The sequence below is a fragment of the Myotis brandtii genome, unplaced genomic scaffold (assembly GCF_000412655.1).
Source record: "Myotis brandtii unplaced genomic scaffold, ASM41265v1 scaffold431, whole genome shotgun sequence".
In the NCBI taxonomy this organism is placed as follows: domain Eukaryota; kingdom Metazoa; phylum Chordata; class Mammalia; order Chiroptera; family Vespertilionidae; genus Myotis; species Myotis brandtii.
The window spans coordinates 833,141-858,596 of record NW_005366486.1 but is presented as its reverse complement, the minus strand read 5'-3'; the positions used below and the strand labels follow the sequence as shown (position 1 = coordinate 858,596).

At 43.6% G+C, this 25,456-nt stretch overlaps 1 protein-coding gene and 1 pseudogene across 1 annotated transcript in view; one reads left to right on the top strand and one right to left on the bottom strand.

Moving 5' to 3' along the window:
- The window catches only part of NCKAP5 (NCK-associated protein 5), an 890,249-nt gene that overhangs the window by 282,464 nt on the left and 582,329 nt on the right, over window positions 1–25,456 (bottom strand). The window contains exon 7 of the mRNA XM_014546136.1: window positions 20,906–21,055. Within this exon, the coding sequence (XP_014401622.1) occupies window positions 20,906–21,055 (150 nt within the window). The remainder of the gene's footprint in view (window positions 1–20,905; window positions 21,056–25,456) is intronic.
- LOC102248661 lies at window positions 2,282–3,531 on the top strand (annotated as a pseudogene).

Sequence of the window (25,456 nt, the reverse complement as noted above, 5' to 3'; positions counted from 1 at the left end):
AATTTGGATGCCTTTTATTTCTTCTTCTTGTCTGATTGCTATAGCTAGCACTTCCAGTATTATGTGGAACACAAGTGGTGAAAATGGGTATCCCTGTCTTGTTCCTGTTCTTACAGGAAATTGTTTTAGTTTTTGCCCATTGAGTATGATGTTGGCTGTAGGTTTGTCATATAATAAATGAATTTGGCAATGTAGCAGGATATAAAATTAACACCCAGAAATCTATAGCTTTTTTATACATCAACAAAGAACTCACAGAAAGAGAAACTAAAAACACAATCCCATTTACCATTGCAACAAAAAAAGTAAGATACCTAGGAATAAACTTAACTAAGGAGGTAAAAGACCTGTACTCAGAAAATTACAGGACGTTGAAAAAAGAGATAGAGGAAGACATAAACAAATGGTAGAATATACCGTGCTCATGGATCGGTAGAACCAACATCATTAAAATGTCCATACTACCCAAAGCAATCTATAAATTCAATGCAATCCCCATTAAAATACCAATGATATATTTCCCAGATCTAGTACAAACTCTCCAAAAATTTATATTGAATTAAAAAAAAAGACCCTGAATAGCTACAGCAATCCGGAGAAAAAAGAACACAGTTGGAGGGATTACAATACCAGATATCAAGCTATATTACAAAGCCACTGTCCTCAAAAGTGCCTGGTACTGACACAAGAACAGACATATAGACCAATGGAACAGAACTGAGAACCCAGAAATTGACTCAAACCACTATGCTCAATTAATATTTGACAAAGGATACTTTAAATAATAAAGAATTAAAAAAACACACACACAACTATTGCTGGCCACGCTCCCCAGAGTCTCTGAATCTGTGGGCCTGAGACTTTCCATTTCTAAAAGGCTCCCAGGGATGATGTCATTGGTCCAGGGACCACATTTTAAAAATCGCTCACATTTTTAAAATTTTTGGCATTTTGGTGTCATTGTTGGTATCTATTTGGTATCTATGATTAAAAACATGAGCCCACATTTTCTGAAATGTAGGCACAATTTGATCTGAAAATTATGGACATAAAGATAAGAAAATGTTTTGAAGGTGGATGGAAAATAACAGAGTTTAAAGTAATCTGTACAAAAGCCTGAATAAAATAATTCATTATGGAAACCAATAATGAATTGACCTTAATTTCTAGTAGATGACATGACCAGTCAAGCATTCTACTACATCAAGCAAAAGTCAGACGTAAATGCTGCCCAGCTGCGTTTATTAGCAAAGGTCACCAGGCCAAAGCAATCGAGCATACAAACTCCTAGGTGCCTTTCTACCTCTGCCTAAAAGAACAAAGTGGCTTCTGTCTGACAAGAGGATGGGTACCTCTGAGGAAGAACAAGGCAACAGTTCTGCAAAACCTGGCTAATCTGCATATCATTAAGATGAAAGTGTAATTAAAAGCATCTGCTGATCTCCAAGTACGATGCATTGTTACTTTGTGTGCTGTACGCCTTGGACTTACACAGGGCTGTACCTCAATTCTATCTCAATAAAACTGGAAAAATAAGAAGCTAGAAAAGGCTCCGAGTTGAGTTTTATAGTGCCACAGTGCAACACCCTACTGGCTTTCTCTAGACTTGCCCCAGTGAGTGCTTGTTCACTGATAAACCATCCCATTGCCCCCATCTGCCCTTAAGACATAACCACTGATGAAATGAGAATCTCTCATATTTTAACAACTGAGACTGTATGATGACAGAAACTTCATTATAAGCTAAATAAATATCTCCTGTGGCTGGATATCAATATGCATATAGAGAGTAGGGAACACTTGGATGTTGTGCTCCCCATACCCACACCCACACCCACACCCACACCCCATAATGATCAGAGCCCTGGGAAAGGGACTAACTGACAAGCCTTCCCACACTCCTTCCCACACTCCCACTCAAAGCCTGGAACCCTGGGGGTGATCTGTCCCTGTGGGGACAGGGGAGGAGAAGGGGGAAATGATCAGAAGCACCATCAAGGGTGTTGTCAACAGTTGAACAAGTAGGGCAAGGGAACTGGGCATCAGTGGCAGCAATAAACCCACCTAAGGAGCAGGAGGGTCTCCAAGCACTTGGGGATTATGGAGGTAACAGCCCATCATGTGGATGCCCGATGAGACATTAAGGGAGCAAAGCACCCAGGGTTTTAACATCCACAATAGGTCCCTTTTCCTACAACCTGGGTGAAAAGAATTGCCTGAGTCTTATCTAAAGGGAACAACCCTGACGTTGTAGATTTAAAAGGAAGAAAGAGGCGCCTGAGTTTTGAACCGCGCGCCGGTGTTTGGAGGGTACTTCGCCTGGTTGCCTGGATTGCAGGTCGGGATGACCGTCCCCTCCCTCGAGGAGCTGGACTCCTTCAAATACAGTGACTTGCAGAACTTGGCCAAGAGTCTGGGCCTCTGGGCTAACCTGAGGGCAGACAAGCTGTTAAAAGCCTTGAAAGCCCACCTGAAACGGGAAGCAAGAAAAGAAAATGGAAATCAGGATGAAAGCCAAACTTCTGCATCCTCTTGTGATGAGACTGAGCTGCAGATCAGCAGTCAGAAACAAGCTGAGTGGGAACCAGCTGGCCATGTCACCAAGAAAAGGAGAAGGCGCAGGACTGTCCACAGCAATCCTGACTCCCAGCAGGATCATTCAGAGATAAAAACAAGTGATCCCACTGAGTTCCAGAATCAAGAAAAGCAGGAAAACCTGGCTCTCACACCTGTTGCAGAAGTTCCATCTCCACCAGATGAGAGACAAGGAAACGAGAATGCAGTGTCCTCGGGAAATAGTGGAATAAATGGTAATGAAGATTCAAAGCTACCTTCAGAAAGAAAGAAGTCTGTCTACACAGATGGGTTTTCTAAATCTGGAAAAAATAAAAGAATTGCAACCAGTACTCCAAACTTTAAGAAGCTTCATGAGGCCCATTTTAAGAAAATGGAGTCCATTGATCAATATATTAAGAGAAAAAAGAAAAATTTTGAACAACACAATTCACTTAATGAACTGAAGAAGCGGTCCATAACTAAGGAAGTGGTGGCAACTCCAGTGGGTCTCCAAAGATTTTCTATGGCTTGTACTCCCTCAAGCCAGCAGCGCTCACAAGGCCGGGCCCAGGGTGCTGCAGATCTGAGCACCTTGTATATGAAGAGGTCGGTCAAGCATTCCACTCTCTCAGCAACTAAAATGAATGTCAGGTTTTCAGCTGCTACTAAAGATAATGAATACAAGCTTCACTGACCAAGACTCCAGCCAGAAAGTCTCCACATGTGTCCATATCTGGGAACACCCCAAAAGGCCAGGCTGTGCTTGGGACAAACAAGTTAAAAGCCACAAAGAGGGATTCTGCTACTGTTATTACCCCATTCAAGTTTTCAGCTGAAGCAGCACAGACTCCAGTCTCCAACAAGAAACCAGTTTTTGATCTCAAAGCAAGTTTGTCTCATCCCCTCAACTATGAGCCACACAAAGGAAAACTGAAACCATGGGGACAATCTAAAGAAAACTATAGCTCATTCTAGCCTTGCTTATTTAACAATATACAAGGCCATGTTGAAATTTCAGGATTGTTGCTTTAAGGATTACTGTGCTGTCAAACTTAAATTTTATTCAAGTTATGGAAAAACTAGAGTTTCTTAGCATTATATGTTGCACCGTTGCACCTAAGTGGAACTTCTGAGTTTTGTACTGCTTCAGATTTTCATAAAGTGTTTTCTCTCAGGGGTAAAAAAAAAAAAGGGAAGAAAGAAGTGTTTCCTATTGTGCCATACCCTATGCTAGCATTAAACAATAGTACCTTCTATCTAATCCATTTGCATATGTTTTATTACTCCCATTCTACAGATGGAGAACTGAGGCTCAGAGTGTTGAACTTCCCCAAAGTTAGTGACAGGAGCAGAATTTGAACCCAGAACTGAAGAGTTCCAACTCTGTGCTCATTTCTACCATGCTGCCTCAGCATTAGAAACATTTCAAAGTCCAGAACCAAAAAGGATAAGGTCTCTTTACTTCTCTGGCTAATAGGTACAGGCAAGTCCCACTTGCCTTTGGCAGGAAATTCATATTTATGTGCTGGTTGTCCCAAAAGATTTGCATTTTAATTTGACTACTGGAGTCCGGGAAGGGAGCTAAAATAGAGGAAATGAGTGAAATGGGGGAGTTTCTGATGATGTCATAATTCGAGAGGAAGGAAAGGGAGGCTGGCCAGGTGACTGTCCCTCATATTGTTGGACAATCAATTTCCAGGTCTGCTTCTGCAGAAGGAGCTGGGGGAGAACCTCAGCGAGATATTCTTTAAGAAACGGGCTGTCCTTCGGCAGAGTCAAGGCAGGTGACCTGCTAGGGCATCCAGAGGAAAAGAGGCAACTGATCCAGGATCCAGAGCATCTTTGGGTGAGCACTGGGTTTAATTGGTGGTAATGAGTAATCACGATGTTTTGCTGGTCTGTGGATTTTAATTGACCCTGCAGGGCCACCTGCCCTGAAAAACCATGTACCTTTCTGCGGGTGCCGACTGAGCAATCACTGCTTCCCACCTGTCCAAAAGGTCTCTTCCCGCATCCATCTGTGTTGGAAAGTCGGCAAGTAAATGAAAACGGTACACAGTGAGCTGGCAGCCTCACTTTATGAATGCTGCCTCACCTTCAGGAGTTCACGTATGAGGCCAAATTGTTACAAGATTTAGTTTTGAAAAATGAGAGTTATAAAGCATTTGATCAAAATTGCTGAAGTAAATTAACAGGTGTTTCCTACACATACAATAAAAATTCAGTCTCATGGGGCAGGCTACTTCTATCCGGAGGATCCGAATGGTTTCTTATTTGTCAGATGTTTAATGTGAATTCAAATACATGTGGCAATCCTTAAATTAAAGCAAATTAAATATGTGATAACATACAAATCAAACAGGAGAACTCTAAGAATTATAAACTTTCAAGTTGTTAATATTGGGATGTATTTGAAAAGCTCTTATTTGGGGTGTTAAAAAGCAAAAAGGGCCCTGGCTGGATAGCTCAGTTGGTTAGAGCACTGTGGATTTGGTCCCTGGTCAGAGCATATACACATACAAGAATCAACCAATGAGTGCATAAATAAGTAGAACAACAAATTGGTTTCTCATTTTCTTTCTCTCTCTCTCTCTCTCTCTCTCTCTCCCCCCCTCCATTCTTCTCTCTCTAAATTTTTTTAAAAAGTAAAAAAAGACAAACTATGGGTTAGTTATTTTGCTTAAACATCATTAAGTGGCATTGCACAGCAATGCTGATTTAAAAATAAGATATGCTAATTTATGTACTGATAGTAGAATAAATGCAAACTGGAAATGATGCAAAATGGGTGAGTCTGCCCTGGGCTTTGTCACTCCCTGGTTTATCAGCATTAATAATAGAGTGTAATTTAAAATGAAATGATTTCCTCAGCAGATAGTGCACAGCTCCCTGTGGCTGAAGAACAGAAAGGAGATTAGTTCTCTGACTGTTGTATCTTGCTTTGCCATCACTTAGGCAGGGTCCCTGTTCTTGTTTTCAACCTCTGTTCATATGCAGAGTCTGCTGCCTGGGAGATTTAAGCAGAGGCTACACTTCCAAGCAGTGAGCCCTGCCCAATAGGAATTCAGGTGAAATTGTAACCCGGACCTGGCTTCCCAGGAGCCCACCTTAGGGAGGGATGACAGGACCCTTGGTTTCTTTGGAAGGTAGATCCCAGATGAAGAAAATGAGGAACTGACCAGATCTCATTTGGGGATATATAGAGTGCATTTCCTCACTAGTCTCAATTGAGTGCAGTGTCTTGTGAGAAAAATCACTTCTCATTCCTTAGGGAAAAGGATTCACATATACTTTCTGCGATGAACTTAGCCCCTGGGTAGAGATACGCAAACCTGCTACCAACACTGAGATCAGCCCGATCTGAGACACGTGGGGGCTTCCAGGTCTTTTTCCAAGTCCCTGGCACCCTTACGGGTGCCTCCGGAATGAACGCGAAGGGGAGGGAGCGGTGACAAGTGTCTGCCGACTGACATGGATAACAGTAGATTGTAATAAGAACTTAGTTATCTTTATGTCACCACTTCATTTACTATTTTCTGTGGGCACTTTCTCTGTACTTTTCCTGAAGCAACAATGCAAGTGAGACTTCCAGGCGAGAGTGGGCCCCTGCATGAAGGTCTGGTTTGCAGCTCATTGCAACAGGATTCATCTCAGGTGCCCAAGCAGCTGTGGAGGGAAGGTATTGGGGCTGCTGCCTGCACAGGGTGCTGGCAGGTGGGCAGAGACCTGGCGGCGGCTGCATGCTCACTGACCTGCAGCTGGAGAAAACATCAAGTGGCCATTCAGAGTAGCAGTGTGGGGACCTGATTTGAGTTGGGGGAGGGGTAGCAAATGATGACAAGCTCTCTGGACAAGAGGCTGTGTGAGAGGGGACCATCCTTCAGCCCTTCACTCAAAGTCGAAGACGGAAGGCACCATCACAGACCAAGGGTGGCCACCCGGAACCTGGCCTCTGGGAGTGTTTGAAATGACTGCAGACCCTGGACAACATTTTCCTCCCCCTCTCTCCCACACCAGCACCCTGGCAAGTGGATAGTGATTCCCAGGCACAAATACTCAAGGCCAGAGCCTCAAATACTCAGATTAATATAAAGTGACTGGCTGATGCATTGTAAGCAATTCATTATGTGGAAGGAAAGGAAAATACTGAGGGACTGAAACGGCCTAGTATCCCAACTCAAAAGCAACAAGAATCCAGAGAAACAGAAGAGAGAAACATGGGGAGGAGAGGGACAAGATTAGGAGAGGCCAAGAAGCTGGTGAGCAAGTGAAGGATGAGTCTTGGCGATGAAGAAAACAGGCCACGAGTCTGGAAGCCAAGTGTCTCACAGCCCTCAAATCAAGTCACCCGTGTGCCTCACTGAAAAAAAGTCCCCTCTGGGATCACCGGCAGCCAGTGTGTGTGTGTGTGTGTGTGTGTGAATTAGCGTAGGAGAATGTAAGGGCAACAGGAAAGGAAGAACAAAGGACTTCCTTCTAGCTCCTTGACAATTGTCATTTTATAATGGATGAATATGGGATAAAAATTAATTTTTTAAACCAAACTTTAATCTGTTCACTGTACATTTACTCCTAGAATGTACCTTACTAAAAATGCTTTTGAAAAAGTTCTCTTTTAGAGTTGGGAGCTCAGCTAGTTTAAGAACCACATAAGCTTAGTAGATAAATATTTTTTACATTTTTCCCCTAAAACGTATTATCAGTGAATTTACCAAAATAACACATAAAATGTCAATACTCTATAAGTTATAGCATCAGTGTTATATTCAATATGTACTTATTAGTCTGTTGTAATAACTGTTTGATCGTGAGCACGGCTTCCATGTTTCCTGATGAGGCTTTGGGGACCAGGTTTGGGCACTGAGGCTGGGCAAGGCCTAACCGGGGTCTGTGCTCAAGAATTTACATTCACTGCAGCCAGTGCCCACACACTGCTTTCGGGCAGAAAACCTGTTTGCTTTCTTATTTGTCTCTCTCACAGAGCTAGCCTGCAGGGAGTGTTCTGGTTACCCAGATTTCTGAGGAACCCCTTTTAGGGCCATCTGCCCGTCATATGCTGTTTGCCTGTGGCTGCTTCTCTTCTTAAGCCGGACTTACCTAGAGCCACGTCCCAAATTACCACATGTGTGGAGGCAGGTTCCTCTAAATGACTTCATGATCATCTTGGTATTTTATGAGATTACCAAAAGCAATTTGATTTTGGCCCTGGGCACATACAAAGCCAACAAAAATAATGATGTCACAGGAAAAGGCATTTTTCGTGTTTCTAAGAAAACTCCTGGGGATGCGACTATAAATAAGAAGTGAAGGAAAAGCTTCTGCCTTGAGGAAAACATCCGAGATTTCTGCACAGATAATGTTTCTTGTTGTAATTTTAAAAGTACTTCTTTTTTCCTTTGCTATGTTGAAATGCTGTCCTTTCAAAACAAACAACAGGCGCCTGTTACAAGCTGTGTCTTTCTGAGAGCAGGTGGAAGCTGACATTGGAGATGATCCCCACTCACTGCATCGGCCGAGGACTTGGGACACTGATCTCCAAAGGAGAGGCCGAGCCTGCCCTTGGTGGGCTGTAACTCACCAGGAAACCAGGGGCAGAGTGCGATTCAGCAAGCCAGGGACATGGGCATGTAGAAAGTTAAATTCACAAAGAAAAACAAAGGCATCCTTTAGATAGTTCTGAAATAGGAGTAAATACCAAAACTAATACTGCAGAGATTCTTATACCCGGGACAGCTTGTATTTATAATCTCCCGTCCCACGTCCGAATCTTAAAACCCCTGACCCATTCTAGTACCTCGGTCGCACTGCTTTGGTTATAGAGTAAAACTGTATATTTCTCCTCCCCGGGTAGTGAGGCGCTAGGGTGGGGATGAATTGAATGCCAATGGATTAGATCACCTTCAAAAGGCCTCCATCTGAACTCCGAGTGAGTGAATTTCTTACACTTACTAGCCGATTCCCATATGATGAGGGTGACTCAGCAAGTGAAGGTGTAACAAGGGCTTTGTTCTGGATCCCATCCTGGAGCCACTGCTGTTTCCCTTCCCAAGGCTGGGTCACAGTTTCTCCTGGTGAGCTGTTAGAGTTTACAGGACGCTGCCGTCCTGTAGCTGGGGCAGCTCACCAATCATGGTGCTTTTCTGAACCACAGCTTGTCATTTCCACTCATGACACGTGGGTAAGTTACATAGAAGTGTCCCATCTAGAACCACTCAGATACCCACTCTGCAAAAAACACCAAGACTTGACGTGTTGATTTCCAATTATACTCAGGACATACTAGGCTTCATCGTACTTGGTAGAGTAAGAATTAAAATGCCTAATTGGCTGTAACTAAGCAAACTGAGGCCTTTTGATTAATCAAGCCAGCCAGCTTTCAGTTTCTGACATCAAAATTTATACTCGCAGTGAAAAAAAAGCAAGGCCGCGGCTACATAACATTAAACCAACGTACAATTAACAGCACTTTGTTCTAATTATCTTTGGGCACAATTAATGATGGCCCACAGCTCATTTTTCTTCTTTGATCGCTCCTGGAGTATTTGTGGAGATTAGACCTTGATGCATTGGCCTTCTATAAGATCTGGGGTTTTCTTACAAGTTCCCACACAAATCAGAGCCAGGCAAAGTAGCATATTTATGCAGATTAATTCTTGACATTGGCTTTTTCTAACACGTGAGGTGTAGCTAACAAGCTCCCACGCACATCCAGCCGGGCCATGCAGAGCCGGCACAGGCCCCTCACCCTCCCTCCCACTACCTCACAGCACAGAGCTTTCTCCTCTCCCCTCAGCAGTCGCTCATAACTGATAAAAAGGTCATTCTCGATTGAACAAGCTTCGGGGGGGCTGGAAGGCCGAAAGGGCAGCTGTAAAACAGCGTTGTGGCTGCTAACAAAACCCAGGGTAAGAGGAATCCGCAGCTGCCTATTACTGTGGGGAAACCTAAACTGCGGGCAGGTTTCGTTCCCTCACATCAGTGGTGAAGAGATGGCAGAAGTCCAACCAGGGCCGATCAAAGGCTCTCGGTGATTGGTAGGACTTCAGTTTATGGAATATACATATTTTTTTCTACACTCCGAAGGAGTTTCCTCTGAAGTCGATGGGGGCCTGAGCTTTCACTCCAGACATATTCCCTCCGTGGCTCAGGTCTGCTGCACCACCACTTGGCGTGATTGTCTGGCCACGTCATTTATGCTGTAAAGAGGGGCAGAAGCCCCCCTTGGAGCTGCAGCTCCAGGGCGCTGTGGAAACCCCGGGGACTGTCAGTTAAGATCACCTCTCAACAGATTAGAGGCGCGATTATACACTCTGTGAGTTTCAACAACAAAAGCTGTTAGCTCTTCCTCTCCATGTGCTGGATAGATGGGGAGGCTCATGCTCATGCACTTACAGGCCAGGCCAAGCCTTTCGGGTTCACTTTGGCATGTATACTCCAGGCCCCAGGCTGACCACGTCCAGTGGCTCCATGGGGCTGCTTGCTGCAAGCTTTGCTGCTTTGCTCCTTCTGCCTTTCCTCTCACTGCTTGACCTGAACATTTGCATGAAGCCTCAAATGGTACATTTTTATTGCCTTGCCTCCTCCAAAAAGTATCTATTTGGCACTCCATGACCCTTGTATATACATTTTAATTTTTAAAAATGTTAATGTGCATTATTTTTATGATGTAAATTAGTATATGTTTGTCTTCCCTCCAACAATGTGTCTCAAGGGCAGAGAAATCCTCTGTGGATCTTTGTAACTCCAGCACCCAGCAGGAGCCCAGGCTTAGAGACAGCCAAGAAGGGAGAAGGGAAGGAGTGGAGAAAAAGGGTAGGGGGTCATGAGGGAGGGAGGAGAGAAGAGGAGAGGAGACAAGAGAAAAAGAAGACATGACAGAAGAAAAAGAAAAGATAACATCTAAGTAGCATCCTACGTTTCTGAATGGATGCTCCTTAGATGTTATATAACATTTAAATAACTAAAACCCAATAACTATGGTAAATCATGGAACTGATAGGACTGTCAGGGGTGATGCTCCAGCCTCCAGTGGCCAAGATGCGAGCTTGTGCTCTGACATCCTCGCTGCAGTCTAGTACTTTGGATAGAACCACAAGGAAATAGATACAACCTTTTCACTGCTGATCAGTGGGTACAGAATTAGAAGCTCCTGGTTGGCAACTTTGCCAATGCATAGAGAGAGCCTGCCTAAGAATGACACCCACATAGAGGAGAGCAAAGCTGAGAGACAGAAAAGGCCCCCTGACTTGGTCTGAACCTTTGCATTAATCCATGACTCCATCCGTTGCTATGCTGTCATTTCTAGTTACATGACCACTCTTTGTTATGTTAAAGTCAGTCTGAATAGGACATCCTTGACTTGGGTTATAAAGAGCCATCACAGTACCTTGACAAAGTAGCACGACTGCCTGCATTGGAAAGTTTTCTGGAGGACTTAAATCTTTAAAATACATAGTTCGGCAGCCCATGTCCCCCGTCCCCCCTCCCACCATTGTCTCCTATACAGTATTGAGCAGGAGTGGCGGCTCCTTAGAGGGGGTTTTGGGTGCTTTTCCCCTAACTGTGCTGCCCCATCAGAGTCATTCCTGGCATTCTTATTTTTAGAGAGCCATTGGTGCTTAACTGGGTATGAAGAAAACTAACTGCCTACCTGCATAACTTTAAAAAAGATCATGTTTTAAATATCTTATTTAAAGATTTGTGTATAGCCCTGGCTGGTTTGACTCAGTGGATAGAGCGCTGGCCTGTGGACTGAAAGGTCCCAGGTTCGATTCCAGTCAAGGGCACATGGCCGGGTTGCAGGCTCGATCCCCAGTAGGGGGTGTCCAGGAGGCAGCCTACATTTCCTTAGAACTGGGGAGGACAAAAGTGAGAGGAAGAACAAGCCAAACCAATCAGAAATGCTAAGAAGTTAGACTCTCTCTCATCTGCGAGGAGCCGAAGCCAAACCTGGGCGTGTATCATCCCACAGCATGTCAGGGAGCCATCAGAGGCAGGTAGAAGGTGCTCGGAGCACTGCTGCCTACAAGCTTAGGAAGGGTGTCTGCATCTAAGTTTGAAGTTCAGAAAAAGTTCTACTTAAGATGGGGGCAAAGAAAGCTGAGATTAAACTGAACTGAGCTAGACATAAGGTGTCGGAGAAGCTACAAATAACACTCTACATGCCATCTCCTGGCTCTCAACCCTGGCTGTGCACCAGAATCGCCTGCATTTTTTTATGAAAACACGCTTGGTCCTCCATCTTGGACCAAAGACTTGGAATTTCCCAGGCTGTCTTCAGGCATCTCAATTTCTAGAAGTTCTGTGTCATCCCTCTTGTCTGCTCGCAGACTTCACTGGTACTTTTCTATTTCTTTCTCCTGCATTGTGGATTTCTCCCTTTCCACTGGATCAGTACACTAGCATGCCCTAATGTCACCTGTCTTTGTAAAAGAGCTTCTCTTTTATTACGTCTTTCTTCAGGTATTGTTCAGGACAGTGAAAAGCTGGGAAAATTCCAGGGCAAGAGGAGTAGGGAAACTGAGACAAGAAAGTTAAAATAAGGCCGAACAGTGTGGGCAATTTACAGCCAACTTGTAAATAACAAGCCATTATCTTCCCCAGGCCAGGACACTTGAGAGCAAATGGTTAAAACCCTCCCTAAGGAGAGAATGCAGGAAAGTAGAGGGGAGAGGAAAAGAAAAAAGGGAAGTTTTACTTATTGTTTAACTCCCTAACAGAGAAGCCAGAAGTCTCGAGGCTTGGAAAAATAAAACTGCCAGGTGCTTCTCATGAATTCTGGGAAGGGGCCTTGGGAATTCAACTATACTGAGATATTCAAGGGAGGAATTCTGAAACCTATAGACAGGAGGGTATATAACACCTCAAATCCCCACCCAACTCACTCTTCAGATTAGCTGTGAGCCCACCTGCACTTCATAAGCCAAATGCATAGATTTGCTTGCCTTCCTTCTTTGATAAATGTGCCTGCTTTAATCCTATATAACAAAAGGGTAATATGCAAATTGACCAAATGGTGGAACAACCGGTTACTATGATGCACACTGACCACCAGGGGGCAGACGTTCAACACAGGAGCTGTCCCCTGGTGATCAGTGTGCTCCCACAGGGGGAGCACCACTCAGCCAGAAGCCGGCTGACGGCTGGCAAACACAGCACACTAAAGATTTCCAAGCTGTCAGTCGGACATCCCCCGAGGGCTCCCAGACTGCAAAAGGGCGCAGGGAAGGCTGAGGGGGACCCCCCCCCCCCAGTGCATGAATGTCGTGCACCAGGCCTCTAGTTTTAAATAAATTGCCTTTATTACAATGCGATCATCTAGCATCACTCGTTTAAGTTCATTTATACAAGCAGGACAAGAACCAAGGTGGTGCAGCCTTCGGACTCGGGGCGGGGGGGCTGTCTGATAACACCTTTTCTGGGGTCCTTGGGCTGCCAGTAACAGCATGACTCTTCCCATATCAGTTCAACCATAGGAAAACTCCTCAAATTGCTGCCTGTACGTGCTGTCTCCAACCTTCTTACCCATTCCAAAGAGAAATGGTTGTTCTCAAGCTTTCAGCTGGCCCATTCCTTCTGAGCCAGCGAGGAATTCTGTGCTTCATCCTTCTTATTCTCTTAGCAGCATCCTGCAAGGCTGCCTTTGAAGCACTTTCCTCTGCAGGCTTCTCTGACGCCTCCACCTTTCTGATTTCCCTGCTACCACAGGAACTGCTTTTCCCCAGTCTCATTGGCTGGCTCTTCTTCCTCAGCCAGACCTCCACTGGAGGGGCAACCAGGGGTCTGTGCTCTGCCCTCATAAGGTCCACATTTACACTGATGTGGCCTTATTAAGTCCCACAACATAGACTGTCATCTATATGCTGATGACTCTCAAATTCATATCTCTAGCCTTGACCTTGGCCTTGGATATCAAACTGCCTATGGCGCATCATCACTTGAATGTTTAATAGGTATCTCAACATGCACTAAAAAACCACCCTGATTATGGCCTGGTGCATGAATTCATGCATGGGTGGGGTCTGGCCTGCCCACCCTGATCTGGGCCGGGCCGGCCCGGGGAAGGGGATGTGTGAGGTTGGCCAGCCGGCCCCACCCCGATTGGGGTGAGAGGGCCAATCGGGGGTAGGGCCAGCTTCGGGAAGGGGCTGTGGTGGTTGGCCGGCCAGCCCCGCTCCCTGGTTGAACTCCTGGTCGAACTCCCGGTTGAGGGAACAATTCGCATACTAACCTTTTATTATATAGGATTCCTTATTGGCTGGCTCTTCTTCCTCAGCCAGACCTCCACTGGAGGGGCAACCAGGGGTCTGTGCTCTGCCCTCTGAGAGTCCACATTTACACTGATGTGGCCTTATTAAGTCCCGCAACATAGACTGTCATCTATATGCTGATGACTCTCAAATTCATATCTCTAGCCTTGACCTTGGCCTTGGATATCAAACTGCCTATGGCGCATCATCACTTGAATGTTTAATAGGTATCTCAACATGCACTAAAAAACCACCCTGATTATTGTACACTAGAGGCCTGGTGCACGAATTCATGCATGGGTGGGGTCTGGCCTGCCCACCCTGATCTGGGCTGGGCTGGCGGGGGGGAGGGGATGTGTGAGGTTGGCCAGCCGGCCCCAACCTGATTGGGGTGGGAGGGCCAATCGGGGGCAGGCCCAGCTGCGGGAAGGGGCTGTGGTGGTTGGCCGGCCAGCCCCGCCCCCTGGACGAACTCCCAGTTGAGGGAACAATTTGCATACTAGCCTTTATTATATAGGATTCCTTTCTGTAAGTCACCTCTCTTCTAAGCCTAATCTCCCCCAGAAATTTGGTACAACTCCACACTATTGCTAAGACCAAAAAATTAGAAGTCACCCTTGATTTCTCACTTTTTCTTATATTCCACATCCAATGCATCAGTAATTCCAGGTCTCACTTCTAAAATGTATTCTTACTTGACCATTTCTTATCAGCAGAGCATAGCTTAACCATACAACTGGGGTTCAAATTCTGATTCTCTTATTTACTATGTGACCTTGGGCAAGTTACCCAAACTTTCTGGGGCTCAATTTCCTAATCTTTAAAATGGGTATGATAATAATCATATGTACCTCACCCACAGGGTTGTTCACCCTCCTGTTAGTCCTAGGTGACCACCCTAGACCAGTCTACAAATAGCTTTCATTTGAAATCTAAAACTACCTCCTACCTGGTGTTCTGGCCTCTACTTCTATCTTTCTGCTAGCTCAATAAGCAGCAAGAATTATCTTTCTAAAGCACAAGTCAGATCATGTAACTTCCCTAATGGCTTCCTTTTACACTGATAATTACTCCAAAGTCTTTGACTGGGGCCTGTGAAGCTTTACAGGGTCTGGCCCCATCTACCTCTCTCAACTCATCTTCTTTCCATTTTCTAATCTTATACCATATGTCCCAGGACAAAGTTCATATTTCTGTTTCTCTAATTTTCCAAGCTTTCACCATCTCTAGAATTTTACACTTGCAGTTTCTTCTTGTTCTTTCTCCAGATTTTCCCTAGGACACAATTCAACTCCTGGCTGACATTTTTTAAATAAAATTGGTTTCTTTTATTACTATTGGCCTGGTGCACGGATTCGTGCACACTGAAAGAAATTAATTAGAAGGTGAACAGTGGGGTGGGATTGGGCGAGATGGGCCGGACATGCCCTGGAGCCAACCTCCCTCAGTTCCTCCCAGCATCTGCGGAGTGAGCGGGATCCCTCCAGCAGGTGGGGTCCCTCGACTTGACCTGTGGGGATCGGGCAAAAACTGGCTCTCTGACATACCCCGAGAGGTCCCAGAGTGCGAGAGGGCACTCTGCAAAGTTGCTGTCATACAGGGTGTGGAACACAAACGCAAGTGTGCAGTAAACCAGATTCCAGGCGATAGTGCCCCAGAAACAACATAACCCACGGCCGAAGGTGGAATTGTGCAGCCCCGCAAGGAATCGAGCTCCCTCCTCTCTGGTTCCAGGTTGCGTCACCCGAAAACCTCCACTACCAAGTCACTGCAGCTCAGCAGCTCCTGCATTGAGCGTCTGCCCCCTGGTAGTCAGTGTGCATCATACCTACTGGCCAGTTGGCTGGTTGGACAGTTGCTTAGCCTTTTATATACTAGTATATAGATTGTACTCAACTGGCCCAGTATCAGAGGTCATTGGCGGTAAATACCTCTCGTTTCCATCCCCACTCTCTTCAAAGGGCATCTATGGAGTGAGTGGGGTCTCTCCAGCAGGTGGGGTCCCTCAGCTTGGCCTGCAGGGATTGGGCTGAAACTGGCTCTCCGACATACCCCGAGAGGTCCCAGAGTGCGAGAGGGCCCTCTGCAAAGTTGCTGTCATACAGGGTGTGGAACACAAACGCAAGTGTGCAGTAAAACAGATTCCAGGCGATAGTCCCCCAGCAACAACATAACCCTTGGCCGAAGGTGGAATTGTGCTGCCCCGCAAGGAATCAAGCTCCCTCCTCTCTGGTTCCAGGTTGCGTCACCTAAGAACAGCCACTGCCAAGTCACTGCAGCTCAGCAGCTCCTGCATTGAGTAACTGCCCCCTGGTGGTCAGTGTGCATCATACCTACCGGACAGTTGGCTGGTTGGACAGTTGCTTAGCTTTTTATATACTAGTATATAGATTGTACTCAACTGGCCCAGTATCAGAGGCCATTGGAGGTAAATACCTCTCTTGTTTCCATCCCCACTCTCTTATTATTATATCAGCTAATTTTTCTTACTCAGAGGCACTTAATTGTCTATTTATTTCTTTGTTTTATTATTTATTATTTTATTAAATATGTATGCTGACTCTACACACTGGGGTTGGAGTTCTAATACTAGTGCCTAACAGTGTTTAGCCCATAGAAGGTATTAAATAAATATCTATCAACTACGAACTCATCAAGTCATTGTGATGTGCAGCCAGGTTTGAGAATTACTATTTTAAGCTACCTCATTTTAAACAGTAATTACTGATTAACCAAAATGCTTACACTTAGCATTTTAATTGTCATACTTTCACGGGACGGTGAAACTGAGTAGAAAAAGCTATTTACTTTAGCACATCTAATGACCATATTTTTCGGCACAAAATAAGTTTTTCCCTATAAGAAGCCAAGTTCTTTTGACCTGAGGCTGTATCCATGACATCAGCATCTACCTGGAGCCTGAGAAATCCCAGGTGGTCTCAGGCCTCTTCTCCCGCTTGGCCAGAGTCTAGGAAGCAGAGATGCCATGGGAGTTGAGAGTGAGGTAAGGGGATTTCATCTTGATTTCTAGTCAGGTATGAAGCTGGTCAATGAGTAGGGAGAAAGGGCTGAGAGAGATTCAGGAAAGGGACCTGGAGACAAGCAAGCCCTGTATTTCAAGCAACATGCTGTGAGCAAACCTGGGCCTGAGGCCCAAGCCCAGGAATAGAGAGCTGGGAAGACACAAGGTCAAATCACTCCATCATAGAGGTAAAAATCTGAAAGACCCCTGTGGGATGAGGTCCAAGGGAGGAGTGGTCCTTTGATAGATGGGGCCTGCAGCATGTTAAAAATGATGAGCTTTACTCTGAGTAAGCCGTCTCTGAAATAGCAGCCGGACACTCTAAATAAGAAAAAAAAAAAGAACCTAATGCTTAAAAACTTATAGAAAATGAGTTCAAGTGGCATCCATATCGCCCATTGGGTCCCTTATGGCGGAAATATAAATGCACCAAATGGTTTCTCCACCAGACATCAGGATCCTAAGCGAACATAATTTAGTCCCTGGGGAAGTCATTGCTGGGAGATGAGGGTAAGTGGCCTCCTCTTCTTCATGAACAACTGAAAATTACTGAAACCAAGACACTGAGTAGAGAAAACAACTGCTAAGAAGAGAAAGAAAATATGTGTGCATGTGTGTGTATTAATATTATTTTGGCTGCTGGCCCTGGAGTTCTTTTTGGAAGGTAAATGTCTTCTTTAGCAAATTCCTTGGTGAGCTCTCTGAGTGGAATGGAATGACACCGTGAGTGGAATACAGAAACCCAAAAATCTCTGCACAGTAAATGACAGAGAACTTGGCTGAGAGAGAGAGAGAGCAAGTGGGAAAGAGCTGGCCGTGCTCTAGGGTAGGAGGCCACCTGATTGGGGATTGAGAAGGGCAAGCGTGAAATGCAGTTCTTTTTGGAAGGTAAATGTCTTCTTTAGCAAATACCTTGTTGAGCTCTATAAGTGGAATGGAATGACACTGTGAGTGGAATACAGGAACCCAAAAATCTCTGCACAGTAAATGATGGGGATCTTGGCTGAGAGAGAGAGAAAGAGCAAGTGGGAAAGAGCTGGCCATGCTCTAGGGTAGGAGGCTGGGGATTGAGAAGGGCAAGCATGAAATGCCCTGCCCTAAAGGACTTAGAGAAAACAGAGCCATCTAAAGACCAAGTTCAAAGCATTTAGCCTTTGGAATATTCTTCTATGACCACATATTCTTTGTGGGATTGCATTTGGGAAAAAATCGAGTAAAGAGAGCTTTGTTTTACATGAGGTTGGGAAGAAGAAAGAAGGATTTAAATTTGAGTGTAAGTAGGAATTCAGCCCCAGAAAGGCCCACAAGAAGGAACATTCTTGAGTAGGGGTGGCACTACACTTTCCTCAGAGGGGGATACTTTACTTGGATAAATTTACTTAATTCTCAAAGTCAGAGGCTCCTCAACCTTGGTTGTTTTAAAATATTTTCCTGATATTAATCAAGAATATGGTATTATTAGAAGTCAACTCAGCATCTCCTCTGCTTTTCCACATCTTCTTGGGACCTTTTTGGGGAGCAGGAATTACGGTGAGCTGCTCCCCATCACCCGTAAGACCATTCCTCTGTGCCTCCTGCAACACCAGATGCCAAGAGGTCAGAGTACACATATATGGTTGTTTCAAAAACACGACAATGACAAGTATTTTATTTTGGTTGTCTAAAATTTTGCTGTACAACATCATAATTTGCCCAAGTAATTTTGAAGAATTCTATTTAATGCCCCTGCAATCTTCCAGAGTAGCATTTTGTTGAAGTGTATAAATCTGTGTGGGTCTCTGTGGTTGGCCATGAATGTGGTCTCTCAGAACAAATCCTCTATTTTCATACAATAATTGCTAACTTATGCAAATGATTATACAGAAAGCACATACAGTTAATTTTAAAAAATTAAAGTAAAGTAACATGAAATTCATATAAAAATTGGATGAGACATATATATGTGTATGATTATATAGGTGTATATATACACATATTACATATATTTAATGAAGATCTCCTTTTACTAGATGTTCAAATAGACAACAGTAAGATATTTGGGAGCAAGGAGAGAGTACACTTAAGGTTGAGCAAAGCATTTTAGAAAACAAGCAGTAACACTCTGCCTGGAGGAAATTAACTTAGAAAATAAAATAGATTTGTGAATTAAAATTGTGGGGCTTAATGGCACTTAGAAATATCATCCATTACATCCAACTAATGCTGGATGTAAGCGTTGTTGCCTAAAGTATAAAGATCTCTGTGAAAGTACAAAAAAAAAATACTGCTTCCATTTTCCTCAGTACGGGCTTAAGAAATATGCATCGCCAGAGATAATTTTTTAAATAGCTCTTGATTTGATTAAACAAAATGTTATTCACAAAGTTTTTTCAGTGACAAATAGGTAGACTAGAAGTGTTTTTTTACCATCATAAGCAAAACTAAGTATTTAAGTAGGTGGTTCTAGGGAAGTAAGACCTTGTAATATCCAATCATCCCCATTGTTCAATCCAGTGAAGTCATCCTGAAGACAAAGCTCTGAGTTTCCAAAAACTGTCAGATAGAACCTCAGTGCCCTTTGAGAAGGTTTTCCCACTGTTCACAGCGACTATCTTAAAAATGAAAAAAGTACGAGAACCTTTGGGAAGAAAGGAGTGATTCCTGGCCGTTCGCCCAAGGGGAGCTGCTGAAGTTCCCTGAACTGCCCTCTCTTCTGCCCTGTGTGACACCATTTGCTTGACCTACCTACCTTCAGGCACTCCTGTGTGCAGTGGCTGAAGTTTTTCATTCATAGTTGTTTAATTGATCATTGTATCAAATAAATAGGAAAAAATGAGTTAAAGAATGGCAGGAAGCTTGAAGTAGGTGGACAGAAGAGCCCATGTGCCAGGCACAGCTGTATAAATATTAAGTCATTGCATCCTCATTATTTCCCCGTAAGGTAAGTTTCTATTAGCCGCATGTTTGCGGTTGAAGAAACAGAGGCACAGAGAGCCTAATTCATTTGCCCAAGGTTTCAAAACTAGAAAGTAGTACAACTGGGATTCAAACCAAACCCTGGGAATCTCGTTTGAAAGTCCATAATCTTAACAATTTTGCTTTACTATTGCTGAGGAAATTAGAGTGAAAAGAGTAGTATGCCCACTGAAGACCACATGGTGGATTCAAGACAAGATTTCCGAAACCAACCATAGAAAACAAGACATCTCCAATCTTATTTCTTCACCCTCCTGAAGTTTTCAGAATTCTGCAGACCCAATGGGAGAACTAAATTTTAGAGATTCTGAAGGCCCCTTGTACCTAGTTTAAGAAGAGATGGGCTACCCATAGTCATTGCTTAAAAGTAAGTATATCTCAATTCTACATGCTAACAGAAAAGTCATTAAAAGAAGATGAGCCCACTTATAGAAAAAAGGCATCTTTACTGAACCTTTCAGCAGCTGTATAATCCCTACCAAGAACTGATAACTGGAATGTTCTTTGAGGACAGCCATGCACATTCAGGAATTAACACTTGAAGTGAAGTCAAATGCCATTAAGTAACAGCCCTGCATTTTCAAACATATATTGGAGGACTGTCATCATTCAAAAACCTCCCTCAAGCAACCTTTAGCTAAGCTTCACCTCTACTTTCATGTTTTACACAGTGAACTTCTGCATGTTTTGGGGGGGAAATAATGGTTCTGCTTAAAAAAATATTTTTTTTACAATCATCCTTACATAGTATTGGATATTTATCAATTCACTCATTCATTTATTATATTAGGTATTGGGTAAACAAAGTGAAATATTGAACAGCCTCTTCCTTCAATTTTAGGGGACCTGATCCAGTGTAAGAGCTGAACAGAATTTAAAGTGAGTCATTGTCCAGTGCACTCTTTGTAAGGCAATGCAATCTCATCACTAGGCCACGAGTCAGCACTGCAGACCATGACAGCTAATCACTGACAGAGAAATCGCAATGGGTGAGACTGGATCCTATTAGTCTAGGGAATTGAGAATTGAGAAGGGAATGTTTATACTCATTCAAAACCAGTGCCAATAAAAGAAGCAGAACACTATTTTTCTTTAGATGTGTAAAAATGGTCTCATTTCTTACCTCTAGAGCTTTCAGTCTTTCCAACAGCAGTTTGGTCTTTTCTTTGCCCTCGTCCGCACTGCTGCTTTCGCTCCTCGAGTCTTCATCGACTGCCATGTGAAGATCTTCCAAAGCTTCTTTGTGTTTTCTTTCATCTTCTGACAGCGTTTCCTGAAGCAACAGAGAATTCTTGTTGGCAATAATCCCCGCTGACAAATAAGCAGGAGTCTACGGATGGCCATTATGGAATCTCCCTATTGCTTTTGCATTCTTTCTGGGGCTGAGGTAGATTTCTTCTTCTAAAGAAATTCTGAGTGGTGCTTACATCAGTAATCAAGTAAACGTTTTTTAATGAATCCTGGAAGGTGCAAGCCACCTCTGAATATGCACATCCTCTGCCCAGCCGGAGAAGTGGCCCAGCCAACAAAGCCTTGGAGCCCTGCGGTTAATCCATTTCTATCTGCACCACGGAACTCAGCTGTGCTTTAAACTGGGCATAAATAAATCAATCTTCATCCCTTGATTTCTGAACAGCTGAGCTCCTCAAAAAAGAATCATTAAATTCATTGGACATAAAGCCATTTAATTAACCTAAGGGAAATATTTGAGAAAAATTGATATGATAGTGAATTCTTAGAATTCAGAATTCTATGTGGAAACCAATGAGTTCCTTTGGCTCAATAATGATACAGCTCTTAAGGACCCCTTCATCCCTTTCCCTTTCCTAGCACTTCAGGATACGTAGTACAGCCTTGAGGCAGACAGAAAATGTGGTTATCTTGTCTTACCTCCCTGCTGGAAGCACCTCACTCAACCTTGTCCCTGGCAGCTTTTTTGGAAGCTGAGAAATGTTAATTTGAGCCTCACCACTGGCTCTTGTTTTCAAGGGAAGAAAGAAATGTCAAGAGAATATGATATGAAAAAAAATGTCATCCATTTTGTAGGTACATCCGGACCCTGATGCTACCAAACTTCATTACGCTGATTTTCACCACAATGCTGCAGAAATCCTTGTCTAAATACAGCTGGCTGACAACCATGGGCTAAAGCAGGGGTGGGCAAACTTTTTGACTCAAGGGCCACAATGGGTTCTTAAACTGTACCGGAGGGCTGTAACAAAAGCATGGATGGAGTGTTTGTGTGAACTAATATAAATTCAAAGTAAACATCATTACATAAAAGGGTACGGTCTTTTTTTTTTTAGTTTTATTCATTTCAAATGGCCGGATCTGGCCCGCGGGCCATAGTTTGCCCACGGCTGGGCTAAAGGAATTATGAATGATTGCAACTCCTTTATATTCAGCACTAAACTAGATCATTTGCAAATACAGAAGCAAAAGAGATATGTTCCTTAACCTCTAGGCACTTATATAATCTACTTAGAAAAGAATACTAGCCTAAGAGGAAAACAAGAACAGGTTTTCAAACTGCTCATGAAGGTGCTTTGGAGGTTTCAAAAATATTTAACTTATTTTTTAAAAGATAAATGATGAGGTATATAAAAATTTCGTCAGCAAATGTTGATTTTGGGGAGTGAAAATAAATTTAGGGGGTAGATGAATTCACAAATACAGAATCTACAAATAATGAGAATCTACTGAATGCACACACACACACACACACACACACACAAACATCTAAGGTGTCTAGACACAGTGCCTAAATATTATTAAATGAAACAACTGGAAATAATTCAAGATAAAATAGATTAAGTATGAGTACTGAGATTACAGAAAACACAAGAGCCATTTTACATCGTTTGAAGGAGGGGTGATCAATGAGGGCTGTGAGCTGAGATTTCCTGGACCTGGAGCATGACTCAGGCTTTGGCAGAGTGATGTAGCTTGACTAGCTAGCCAGGCAAAGGGTGGGACTTTTGGTCAAAGAGAAAACTGAGACTTGGGAACATGGTGGCCGAAAGAATGGCAGGGAGGGAGAGAGTATGACAGAGTAAAGAAGTGAGAGGGGCATGTGTGGACATGTGTGGTGTGTGTGTGGCGAGTGAGGGAGAGTTAGATATCACAGGATTCCTGGCGACTGGCAGATTGGGCTCTCCTAGATAGGGAGCCCCTGCTACTGCAGCAGGCACTCCCAGGCCAGGGTGGCTTTAGTGCAGAGCCCATGCCATCATGTATAGGGGAGCAAAGGAGGCCAGGAACACAGCCACACCAATCTCCAGACTGACCTCGGACACCACACCCAGACTGGTGCAGGGAGCTGCTTGCCAGCCATAACTCACGTAAATCCGCCACCATGTCCCGGCAGTGAACAGTGCGGCACCACCCCGTGGTTTCCAGATGTCTATAGTGAGTGCATACCAGAGGGCCGTCCTGAGCTATGCCTTCTCTCCAGACTCCAGAACCGGTGTCCTAGGATTCTGCACTTCAAGTCCCCGTGCTGTGAGTACAAGCCAGGGGTACCCCTGCCCTGCCCCATCCCCAGTCCAGGTGCACCCTCCACACCTGCCCAGACAGAGGTATCAGCTGGTACACGCTCCACCCTGGCCCAGGACAGATCTGCCAGTGCAACCCAGTGGACCCAGCCACAGGTCACAGGACCACGCTGCAAGTGTGGCCACACAATGAATTGCATGCCAGAGGGCTTTGGGCCCTCACAGTGAGTTACACCAGAAGAACTGTGCATGTGCCCCAGCCGATCCAGAGTATCTGAAGCAGACAACTGAGGGACCAGAGCCATGGGAGAAGGGGATAAAACTCAGAGCACAGACAACAAAGGTGTGAAACTCAAGACAGACCCAGCCTCTGGACTAGCGAATCCAGGACCATTAGACTGCTAGGGGCTTCAACTTCTCAGACCCCAAGCAGGGTGCCCAGGACCAGAAAGAGACAGCAAAAATGAGGAAACAAAGAAACAATCCCCAAAGGAAAGGAGGAATTGCCAAAAAAAAAAAGGAACTAATGAAATGTAGGGAAGCAATATGTCAGAGAAAGAATTCAGAGTAATGGTCATAAAGATGTTAAACCATCTAGATCAGAAATTCACCAACATATGTAAAAATCAAGAGTGATATAGCAGCAATAGAAAACACAATGGAAGGTTTCAACAGTAGACTAGAAGAAGCAGAGGATCAAATCAACAAGTTAGAAGACAGGATAGAAAAAAACACCAAATCAGAATGGCAATTGGATAAAAAAAAATTAGAAAGCAGGAGGACAGTTTAAAGGAGCTTTGGAATAACATGAAACAAAGCAACATCTGTATAATAGGGGTGTCAAAAGGACAAGAAGAGGAGCAATAATTAGAAACCCAATTTTTAGAAATAATGACAGAAAACTTCCCTCGCTTGAGGAACAAAAAGGTTACACAAACATGGGGGTCACAAACAAGATGAACCCAAAAAGACCCACACCAAGACACATCATAATTACAATGGCAAATGTTAATGACAATGAGAGAATCTTAAGGGCTGGAAGAGAGAGACGGAAAGTTACCAGACAGAAAGTTACCTACAAGGGATTTCCCAGACTATCAAATGTTTTCTCAACAGAAACACATCAGGCCAGAAGGGAATGGAATGAAGTATACAAAGTGATGCAAAGCAAGGGACTGAATCCAATAATACTCTATCAGCAAGCTTATCATTCAAAATTGAAGGGGAAATCAAGAGCTTCATAGACAAAAAAAGGCTAAGGGTGTTTACTACCACCAAGTCAGCAATGCAATAAATGCAAAAGGTACTACTATAAAAAGAAGAAATAGAAAGGGAAGAAGGAACACAGGCATAAAGAATAAATATGGCTACAAACAAGTATTTATCAATAATAACTTTAAATGTAAATTGATTAAATGATCCAATCAAAAGACATAGGGTGGCTGAATGGATAAGAAAACATGACCCATATATATGCTGTCTACAAGAGACCCACCTCAGAACAAGGGATTCACACAGACTGAAAATGAAGGGATGAAAAAAAATTCTTTTCAGACAAACAGAAATGAATAAAAAAGCTAGGGTAGCAATATTTATGTCTGACAAAATAGACCTCAAAGTGAAGGCCATAACAAGAGATAAGGAGGGCCACTTCATAATACAAAAGGGAGCAATTCAACAAGAGGATATAACTCTGGTAAACATATATGCCCCCAAAGGAGCACCAAATCCAAAGGAGCACCAAAATACATAAACTTCTCGAAGATATTAAGGTTGAGATCAACAGCAATGCAATCATAGTAGGGAATTTTAATACCCCATTGACATCACTGGATAAATCATCTAGAGAAAGAATCAACAAAGAAACTGCAATCCTAAATGACTCACTAGATCATATGGAATTGGTTGACATCTTCAGAACATTTCACCTGAAAGCAATGGAATGTACATTCTTCTCCAGTGCACAGGGACATTTTTAAAGGTAAACCACATATTGGGACACAGGCAAAGTCTCTTCAAGTTCAAGAAGATAAAAATCACATCAACCATCTTCTCAGTTCACAATGGCCTAAAATTAGAAATCAATTACAATAAAAAAAAATCAAGCACCTGGAGGCTAAATAGCATGTCATTAAATAATGACTGGGTTACCAAAGAGATCAAAGAAGAAATAAAAAACA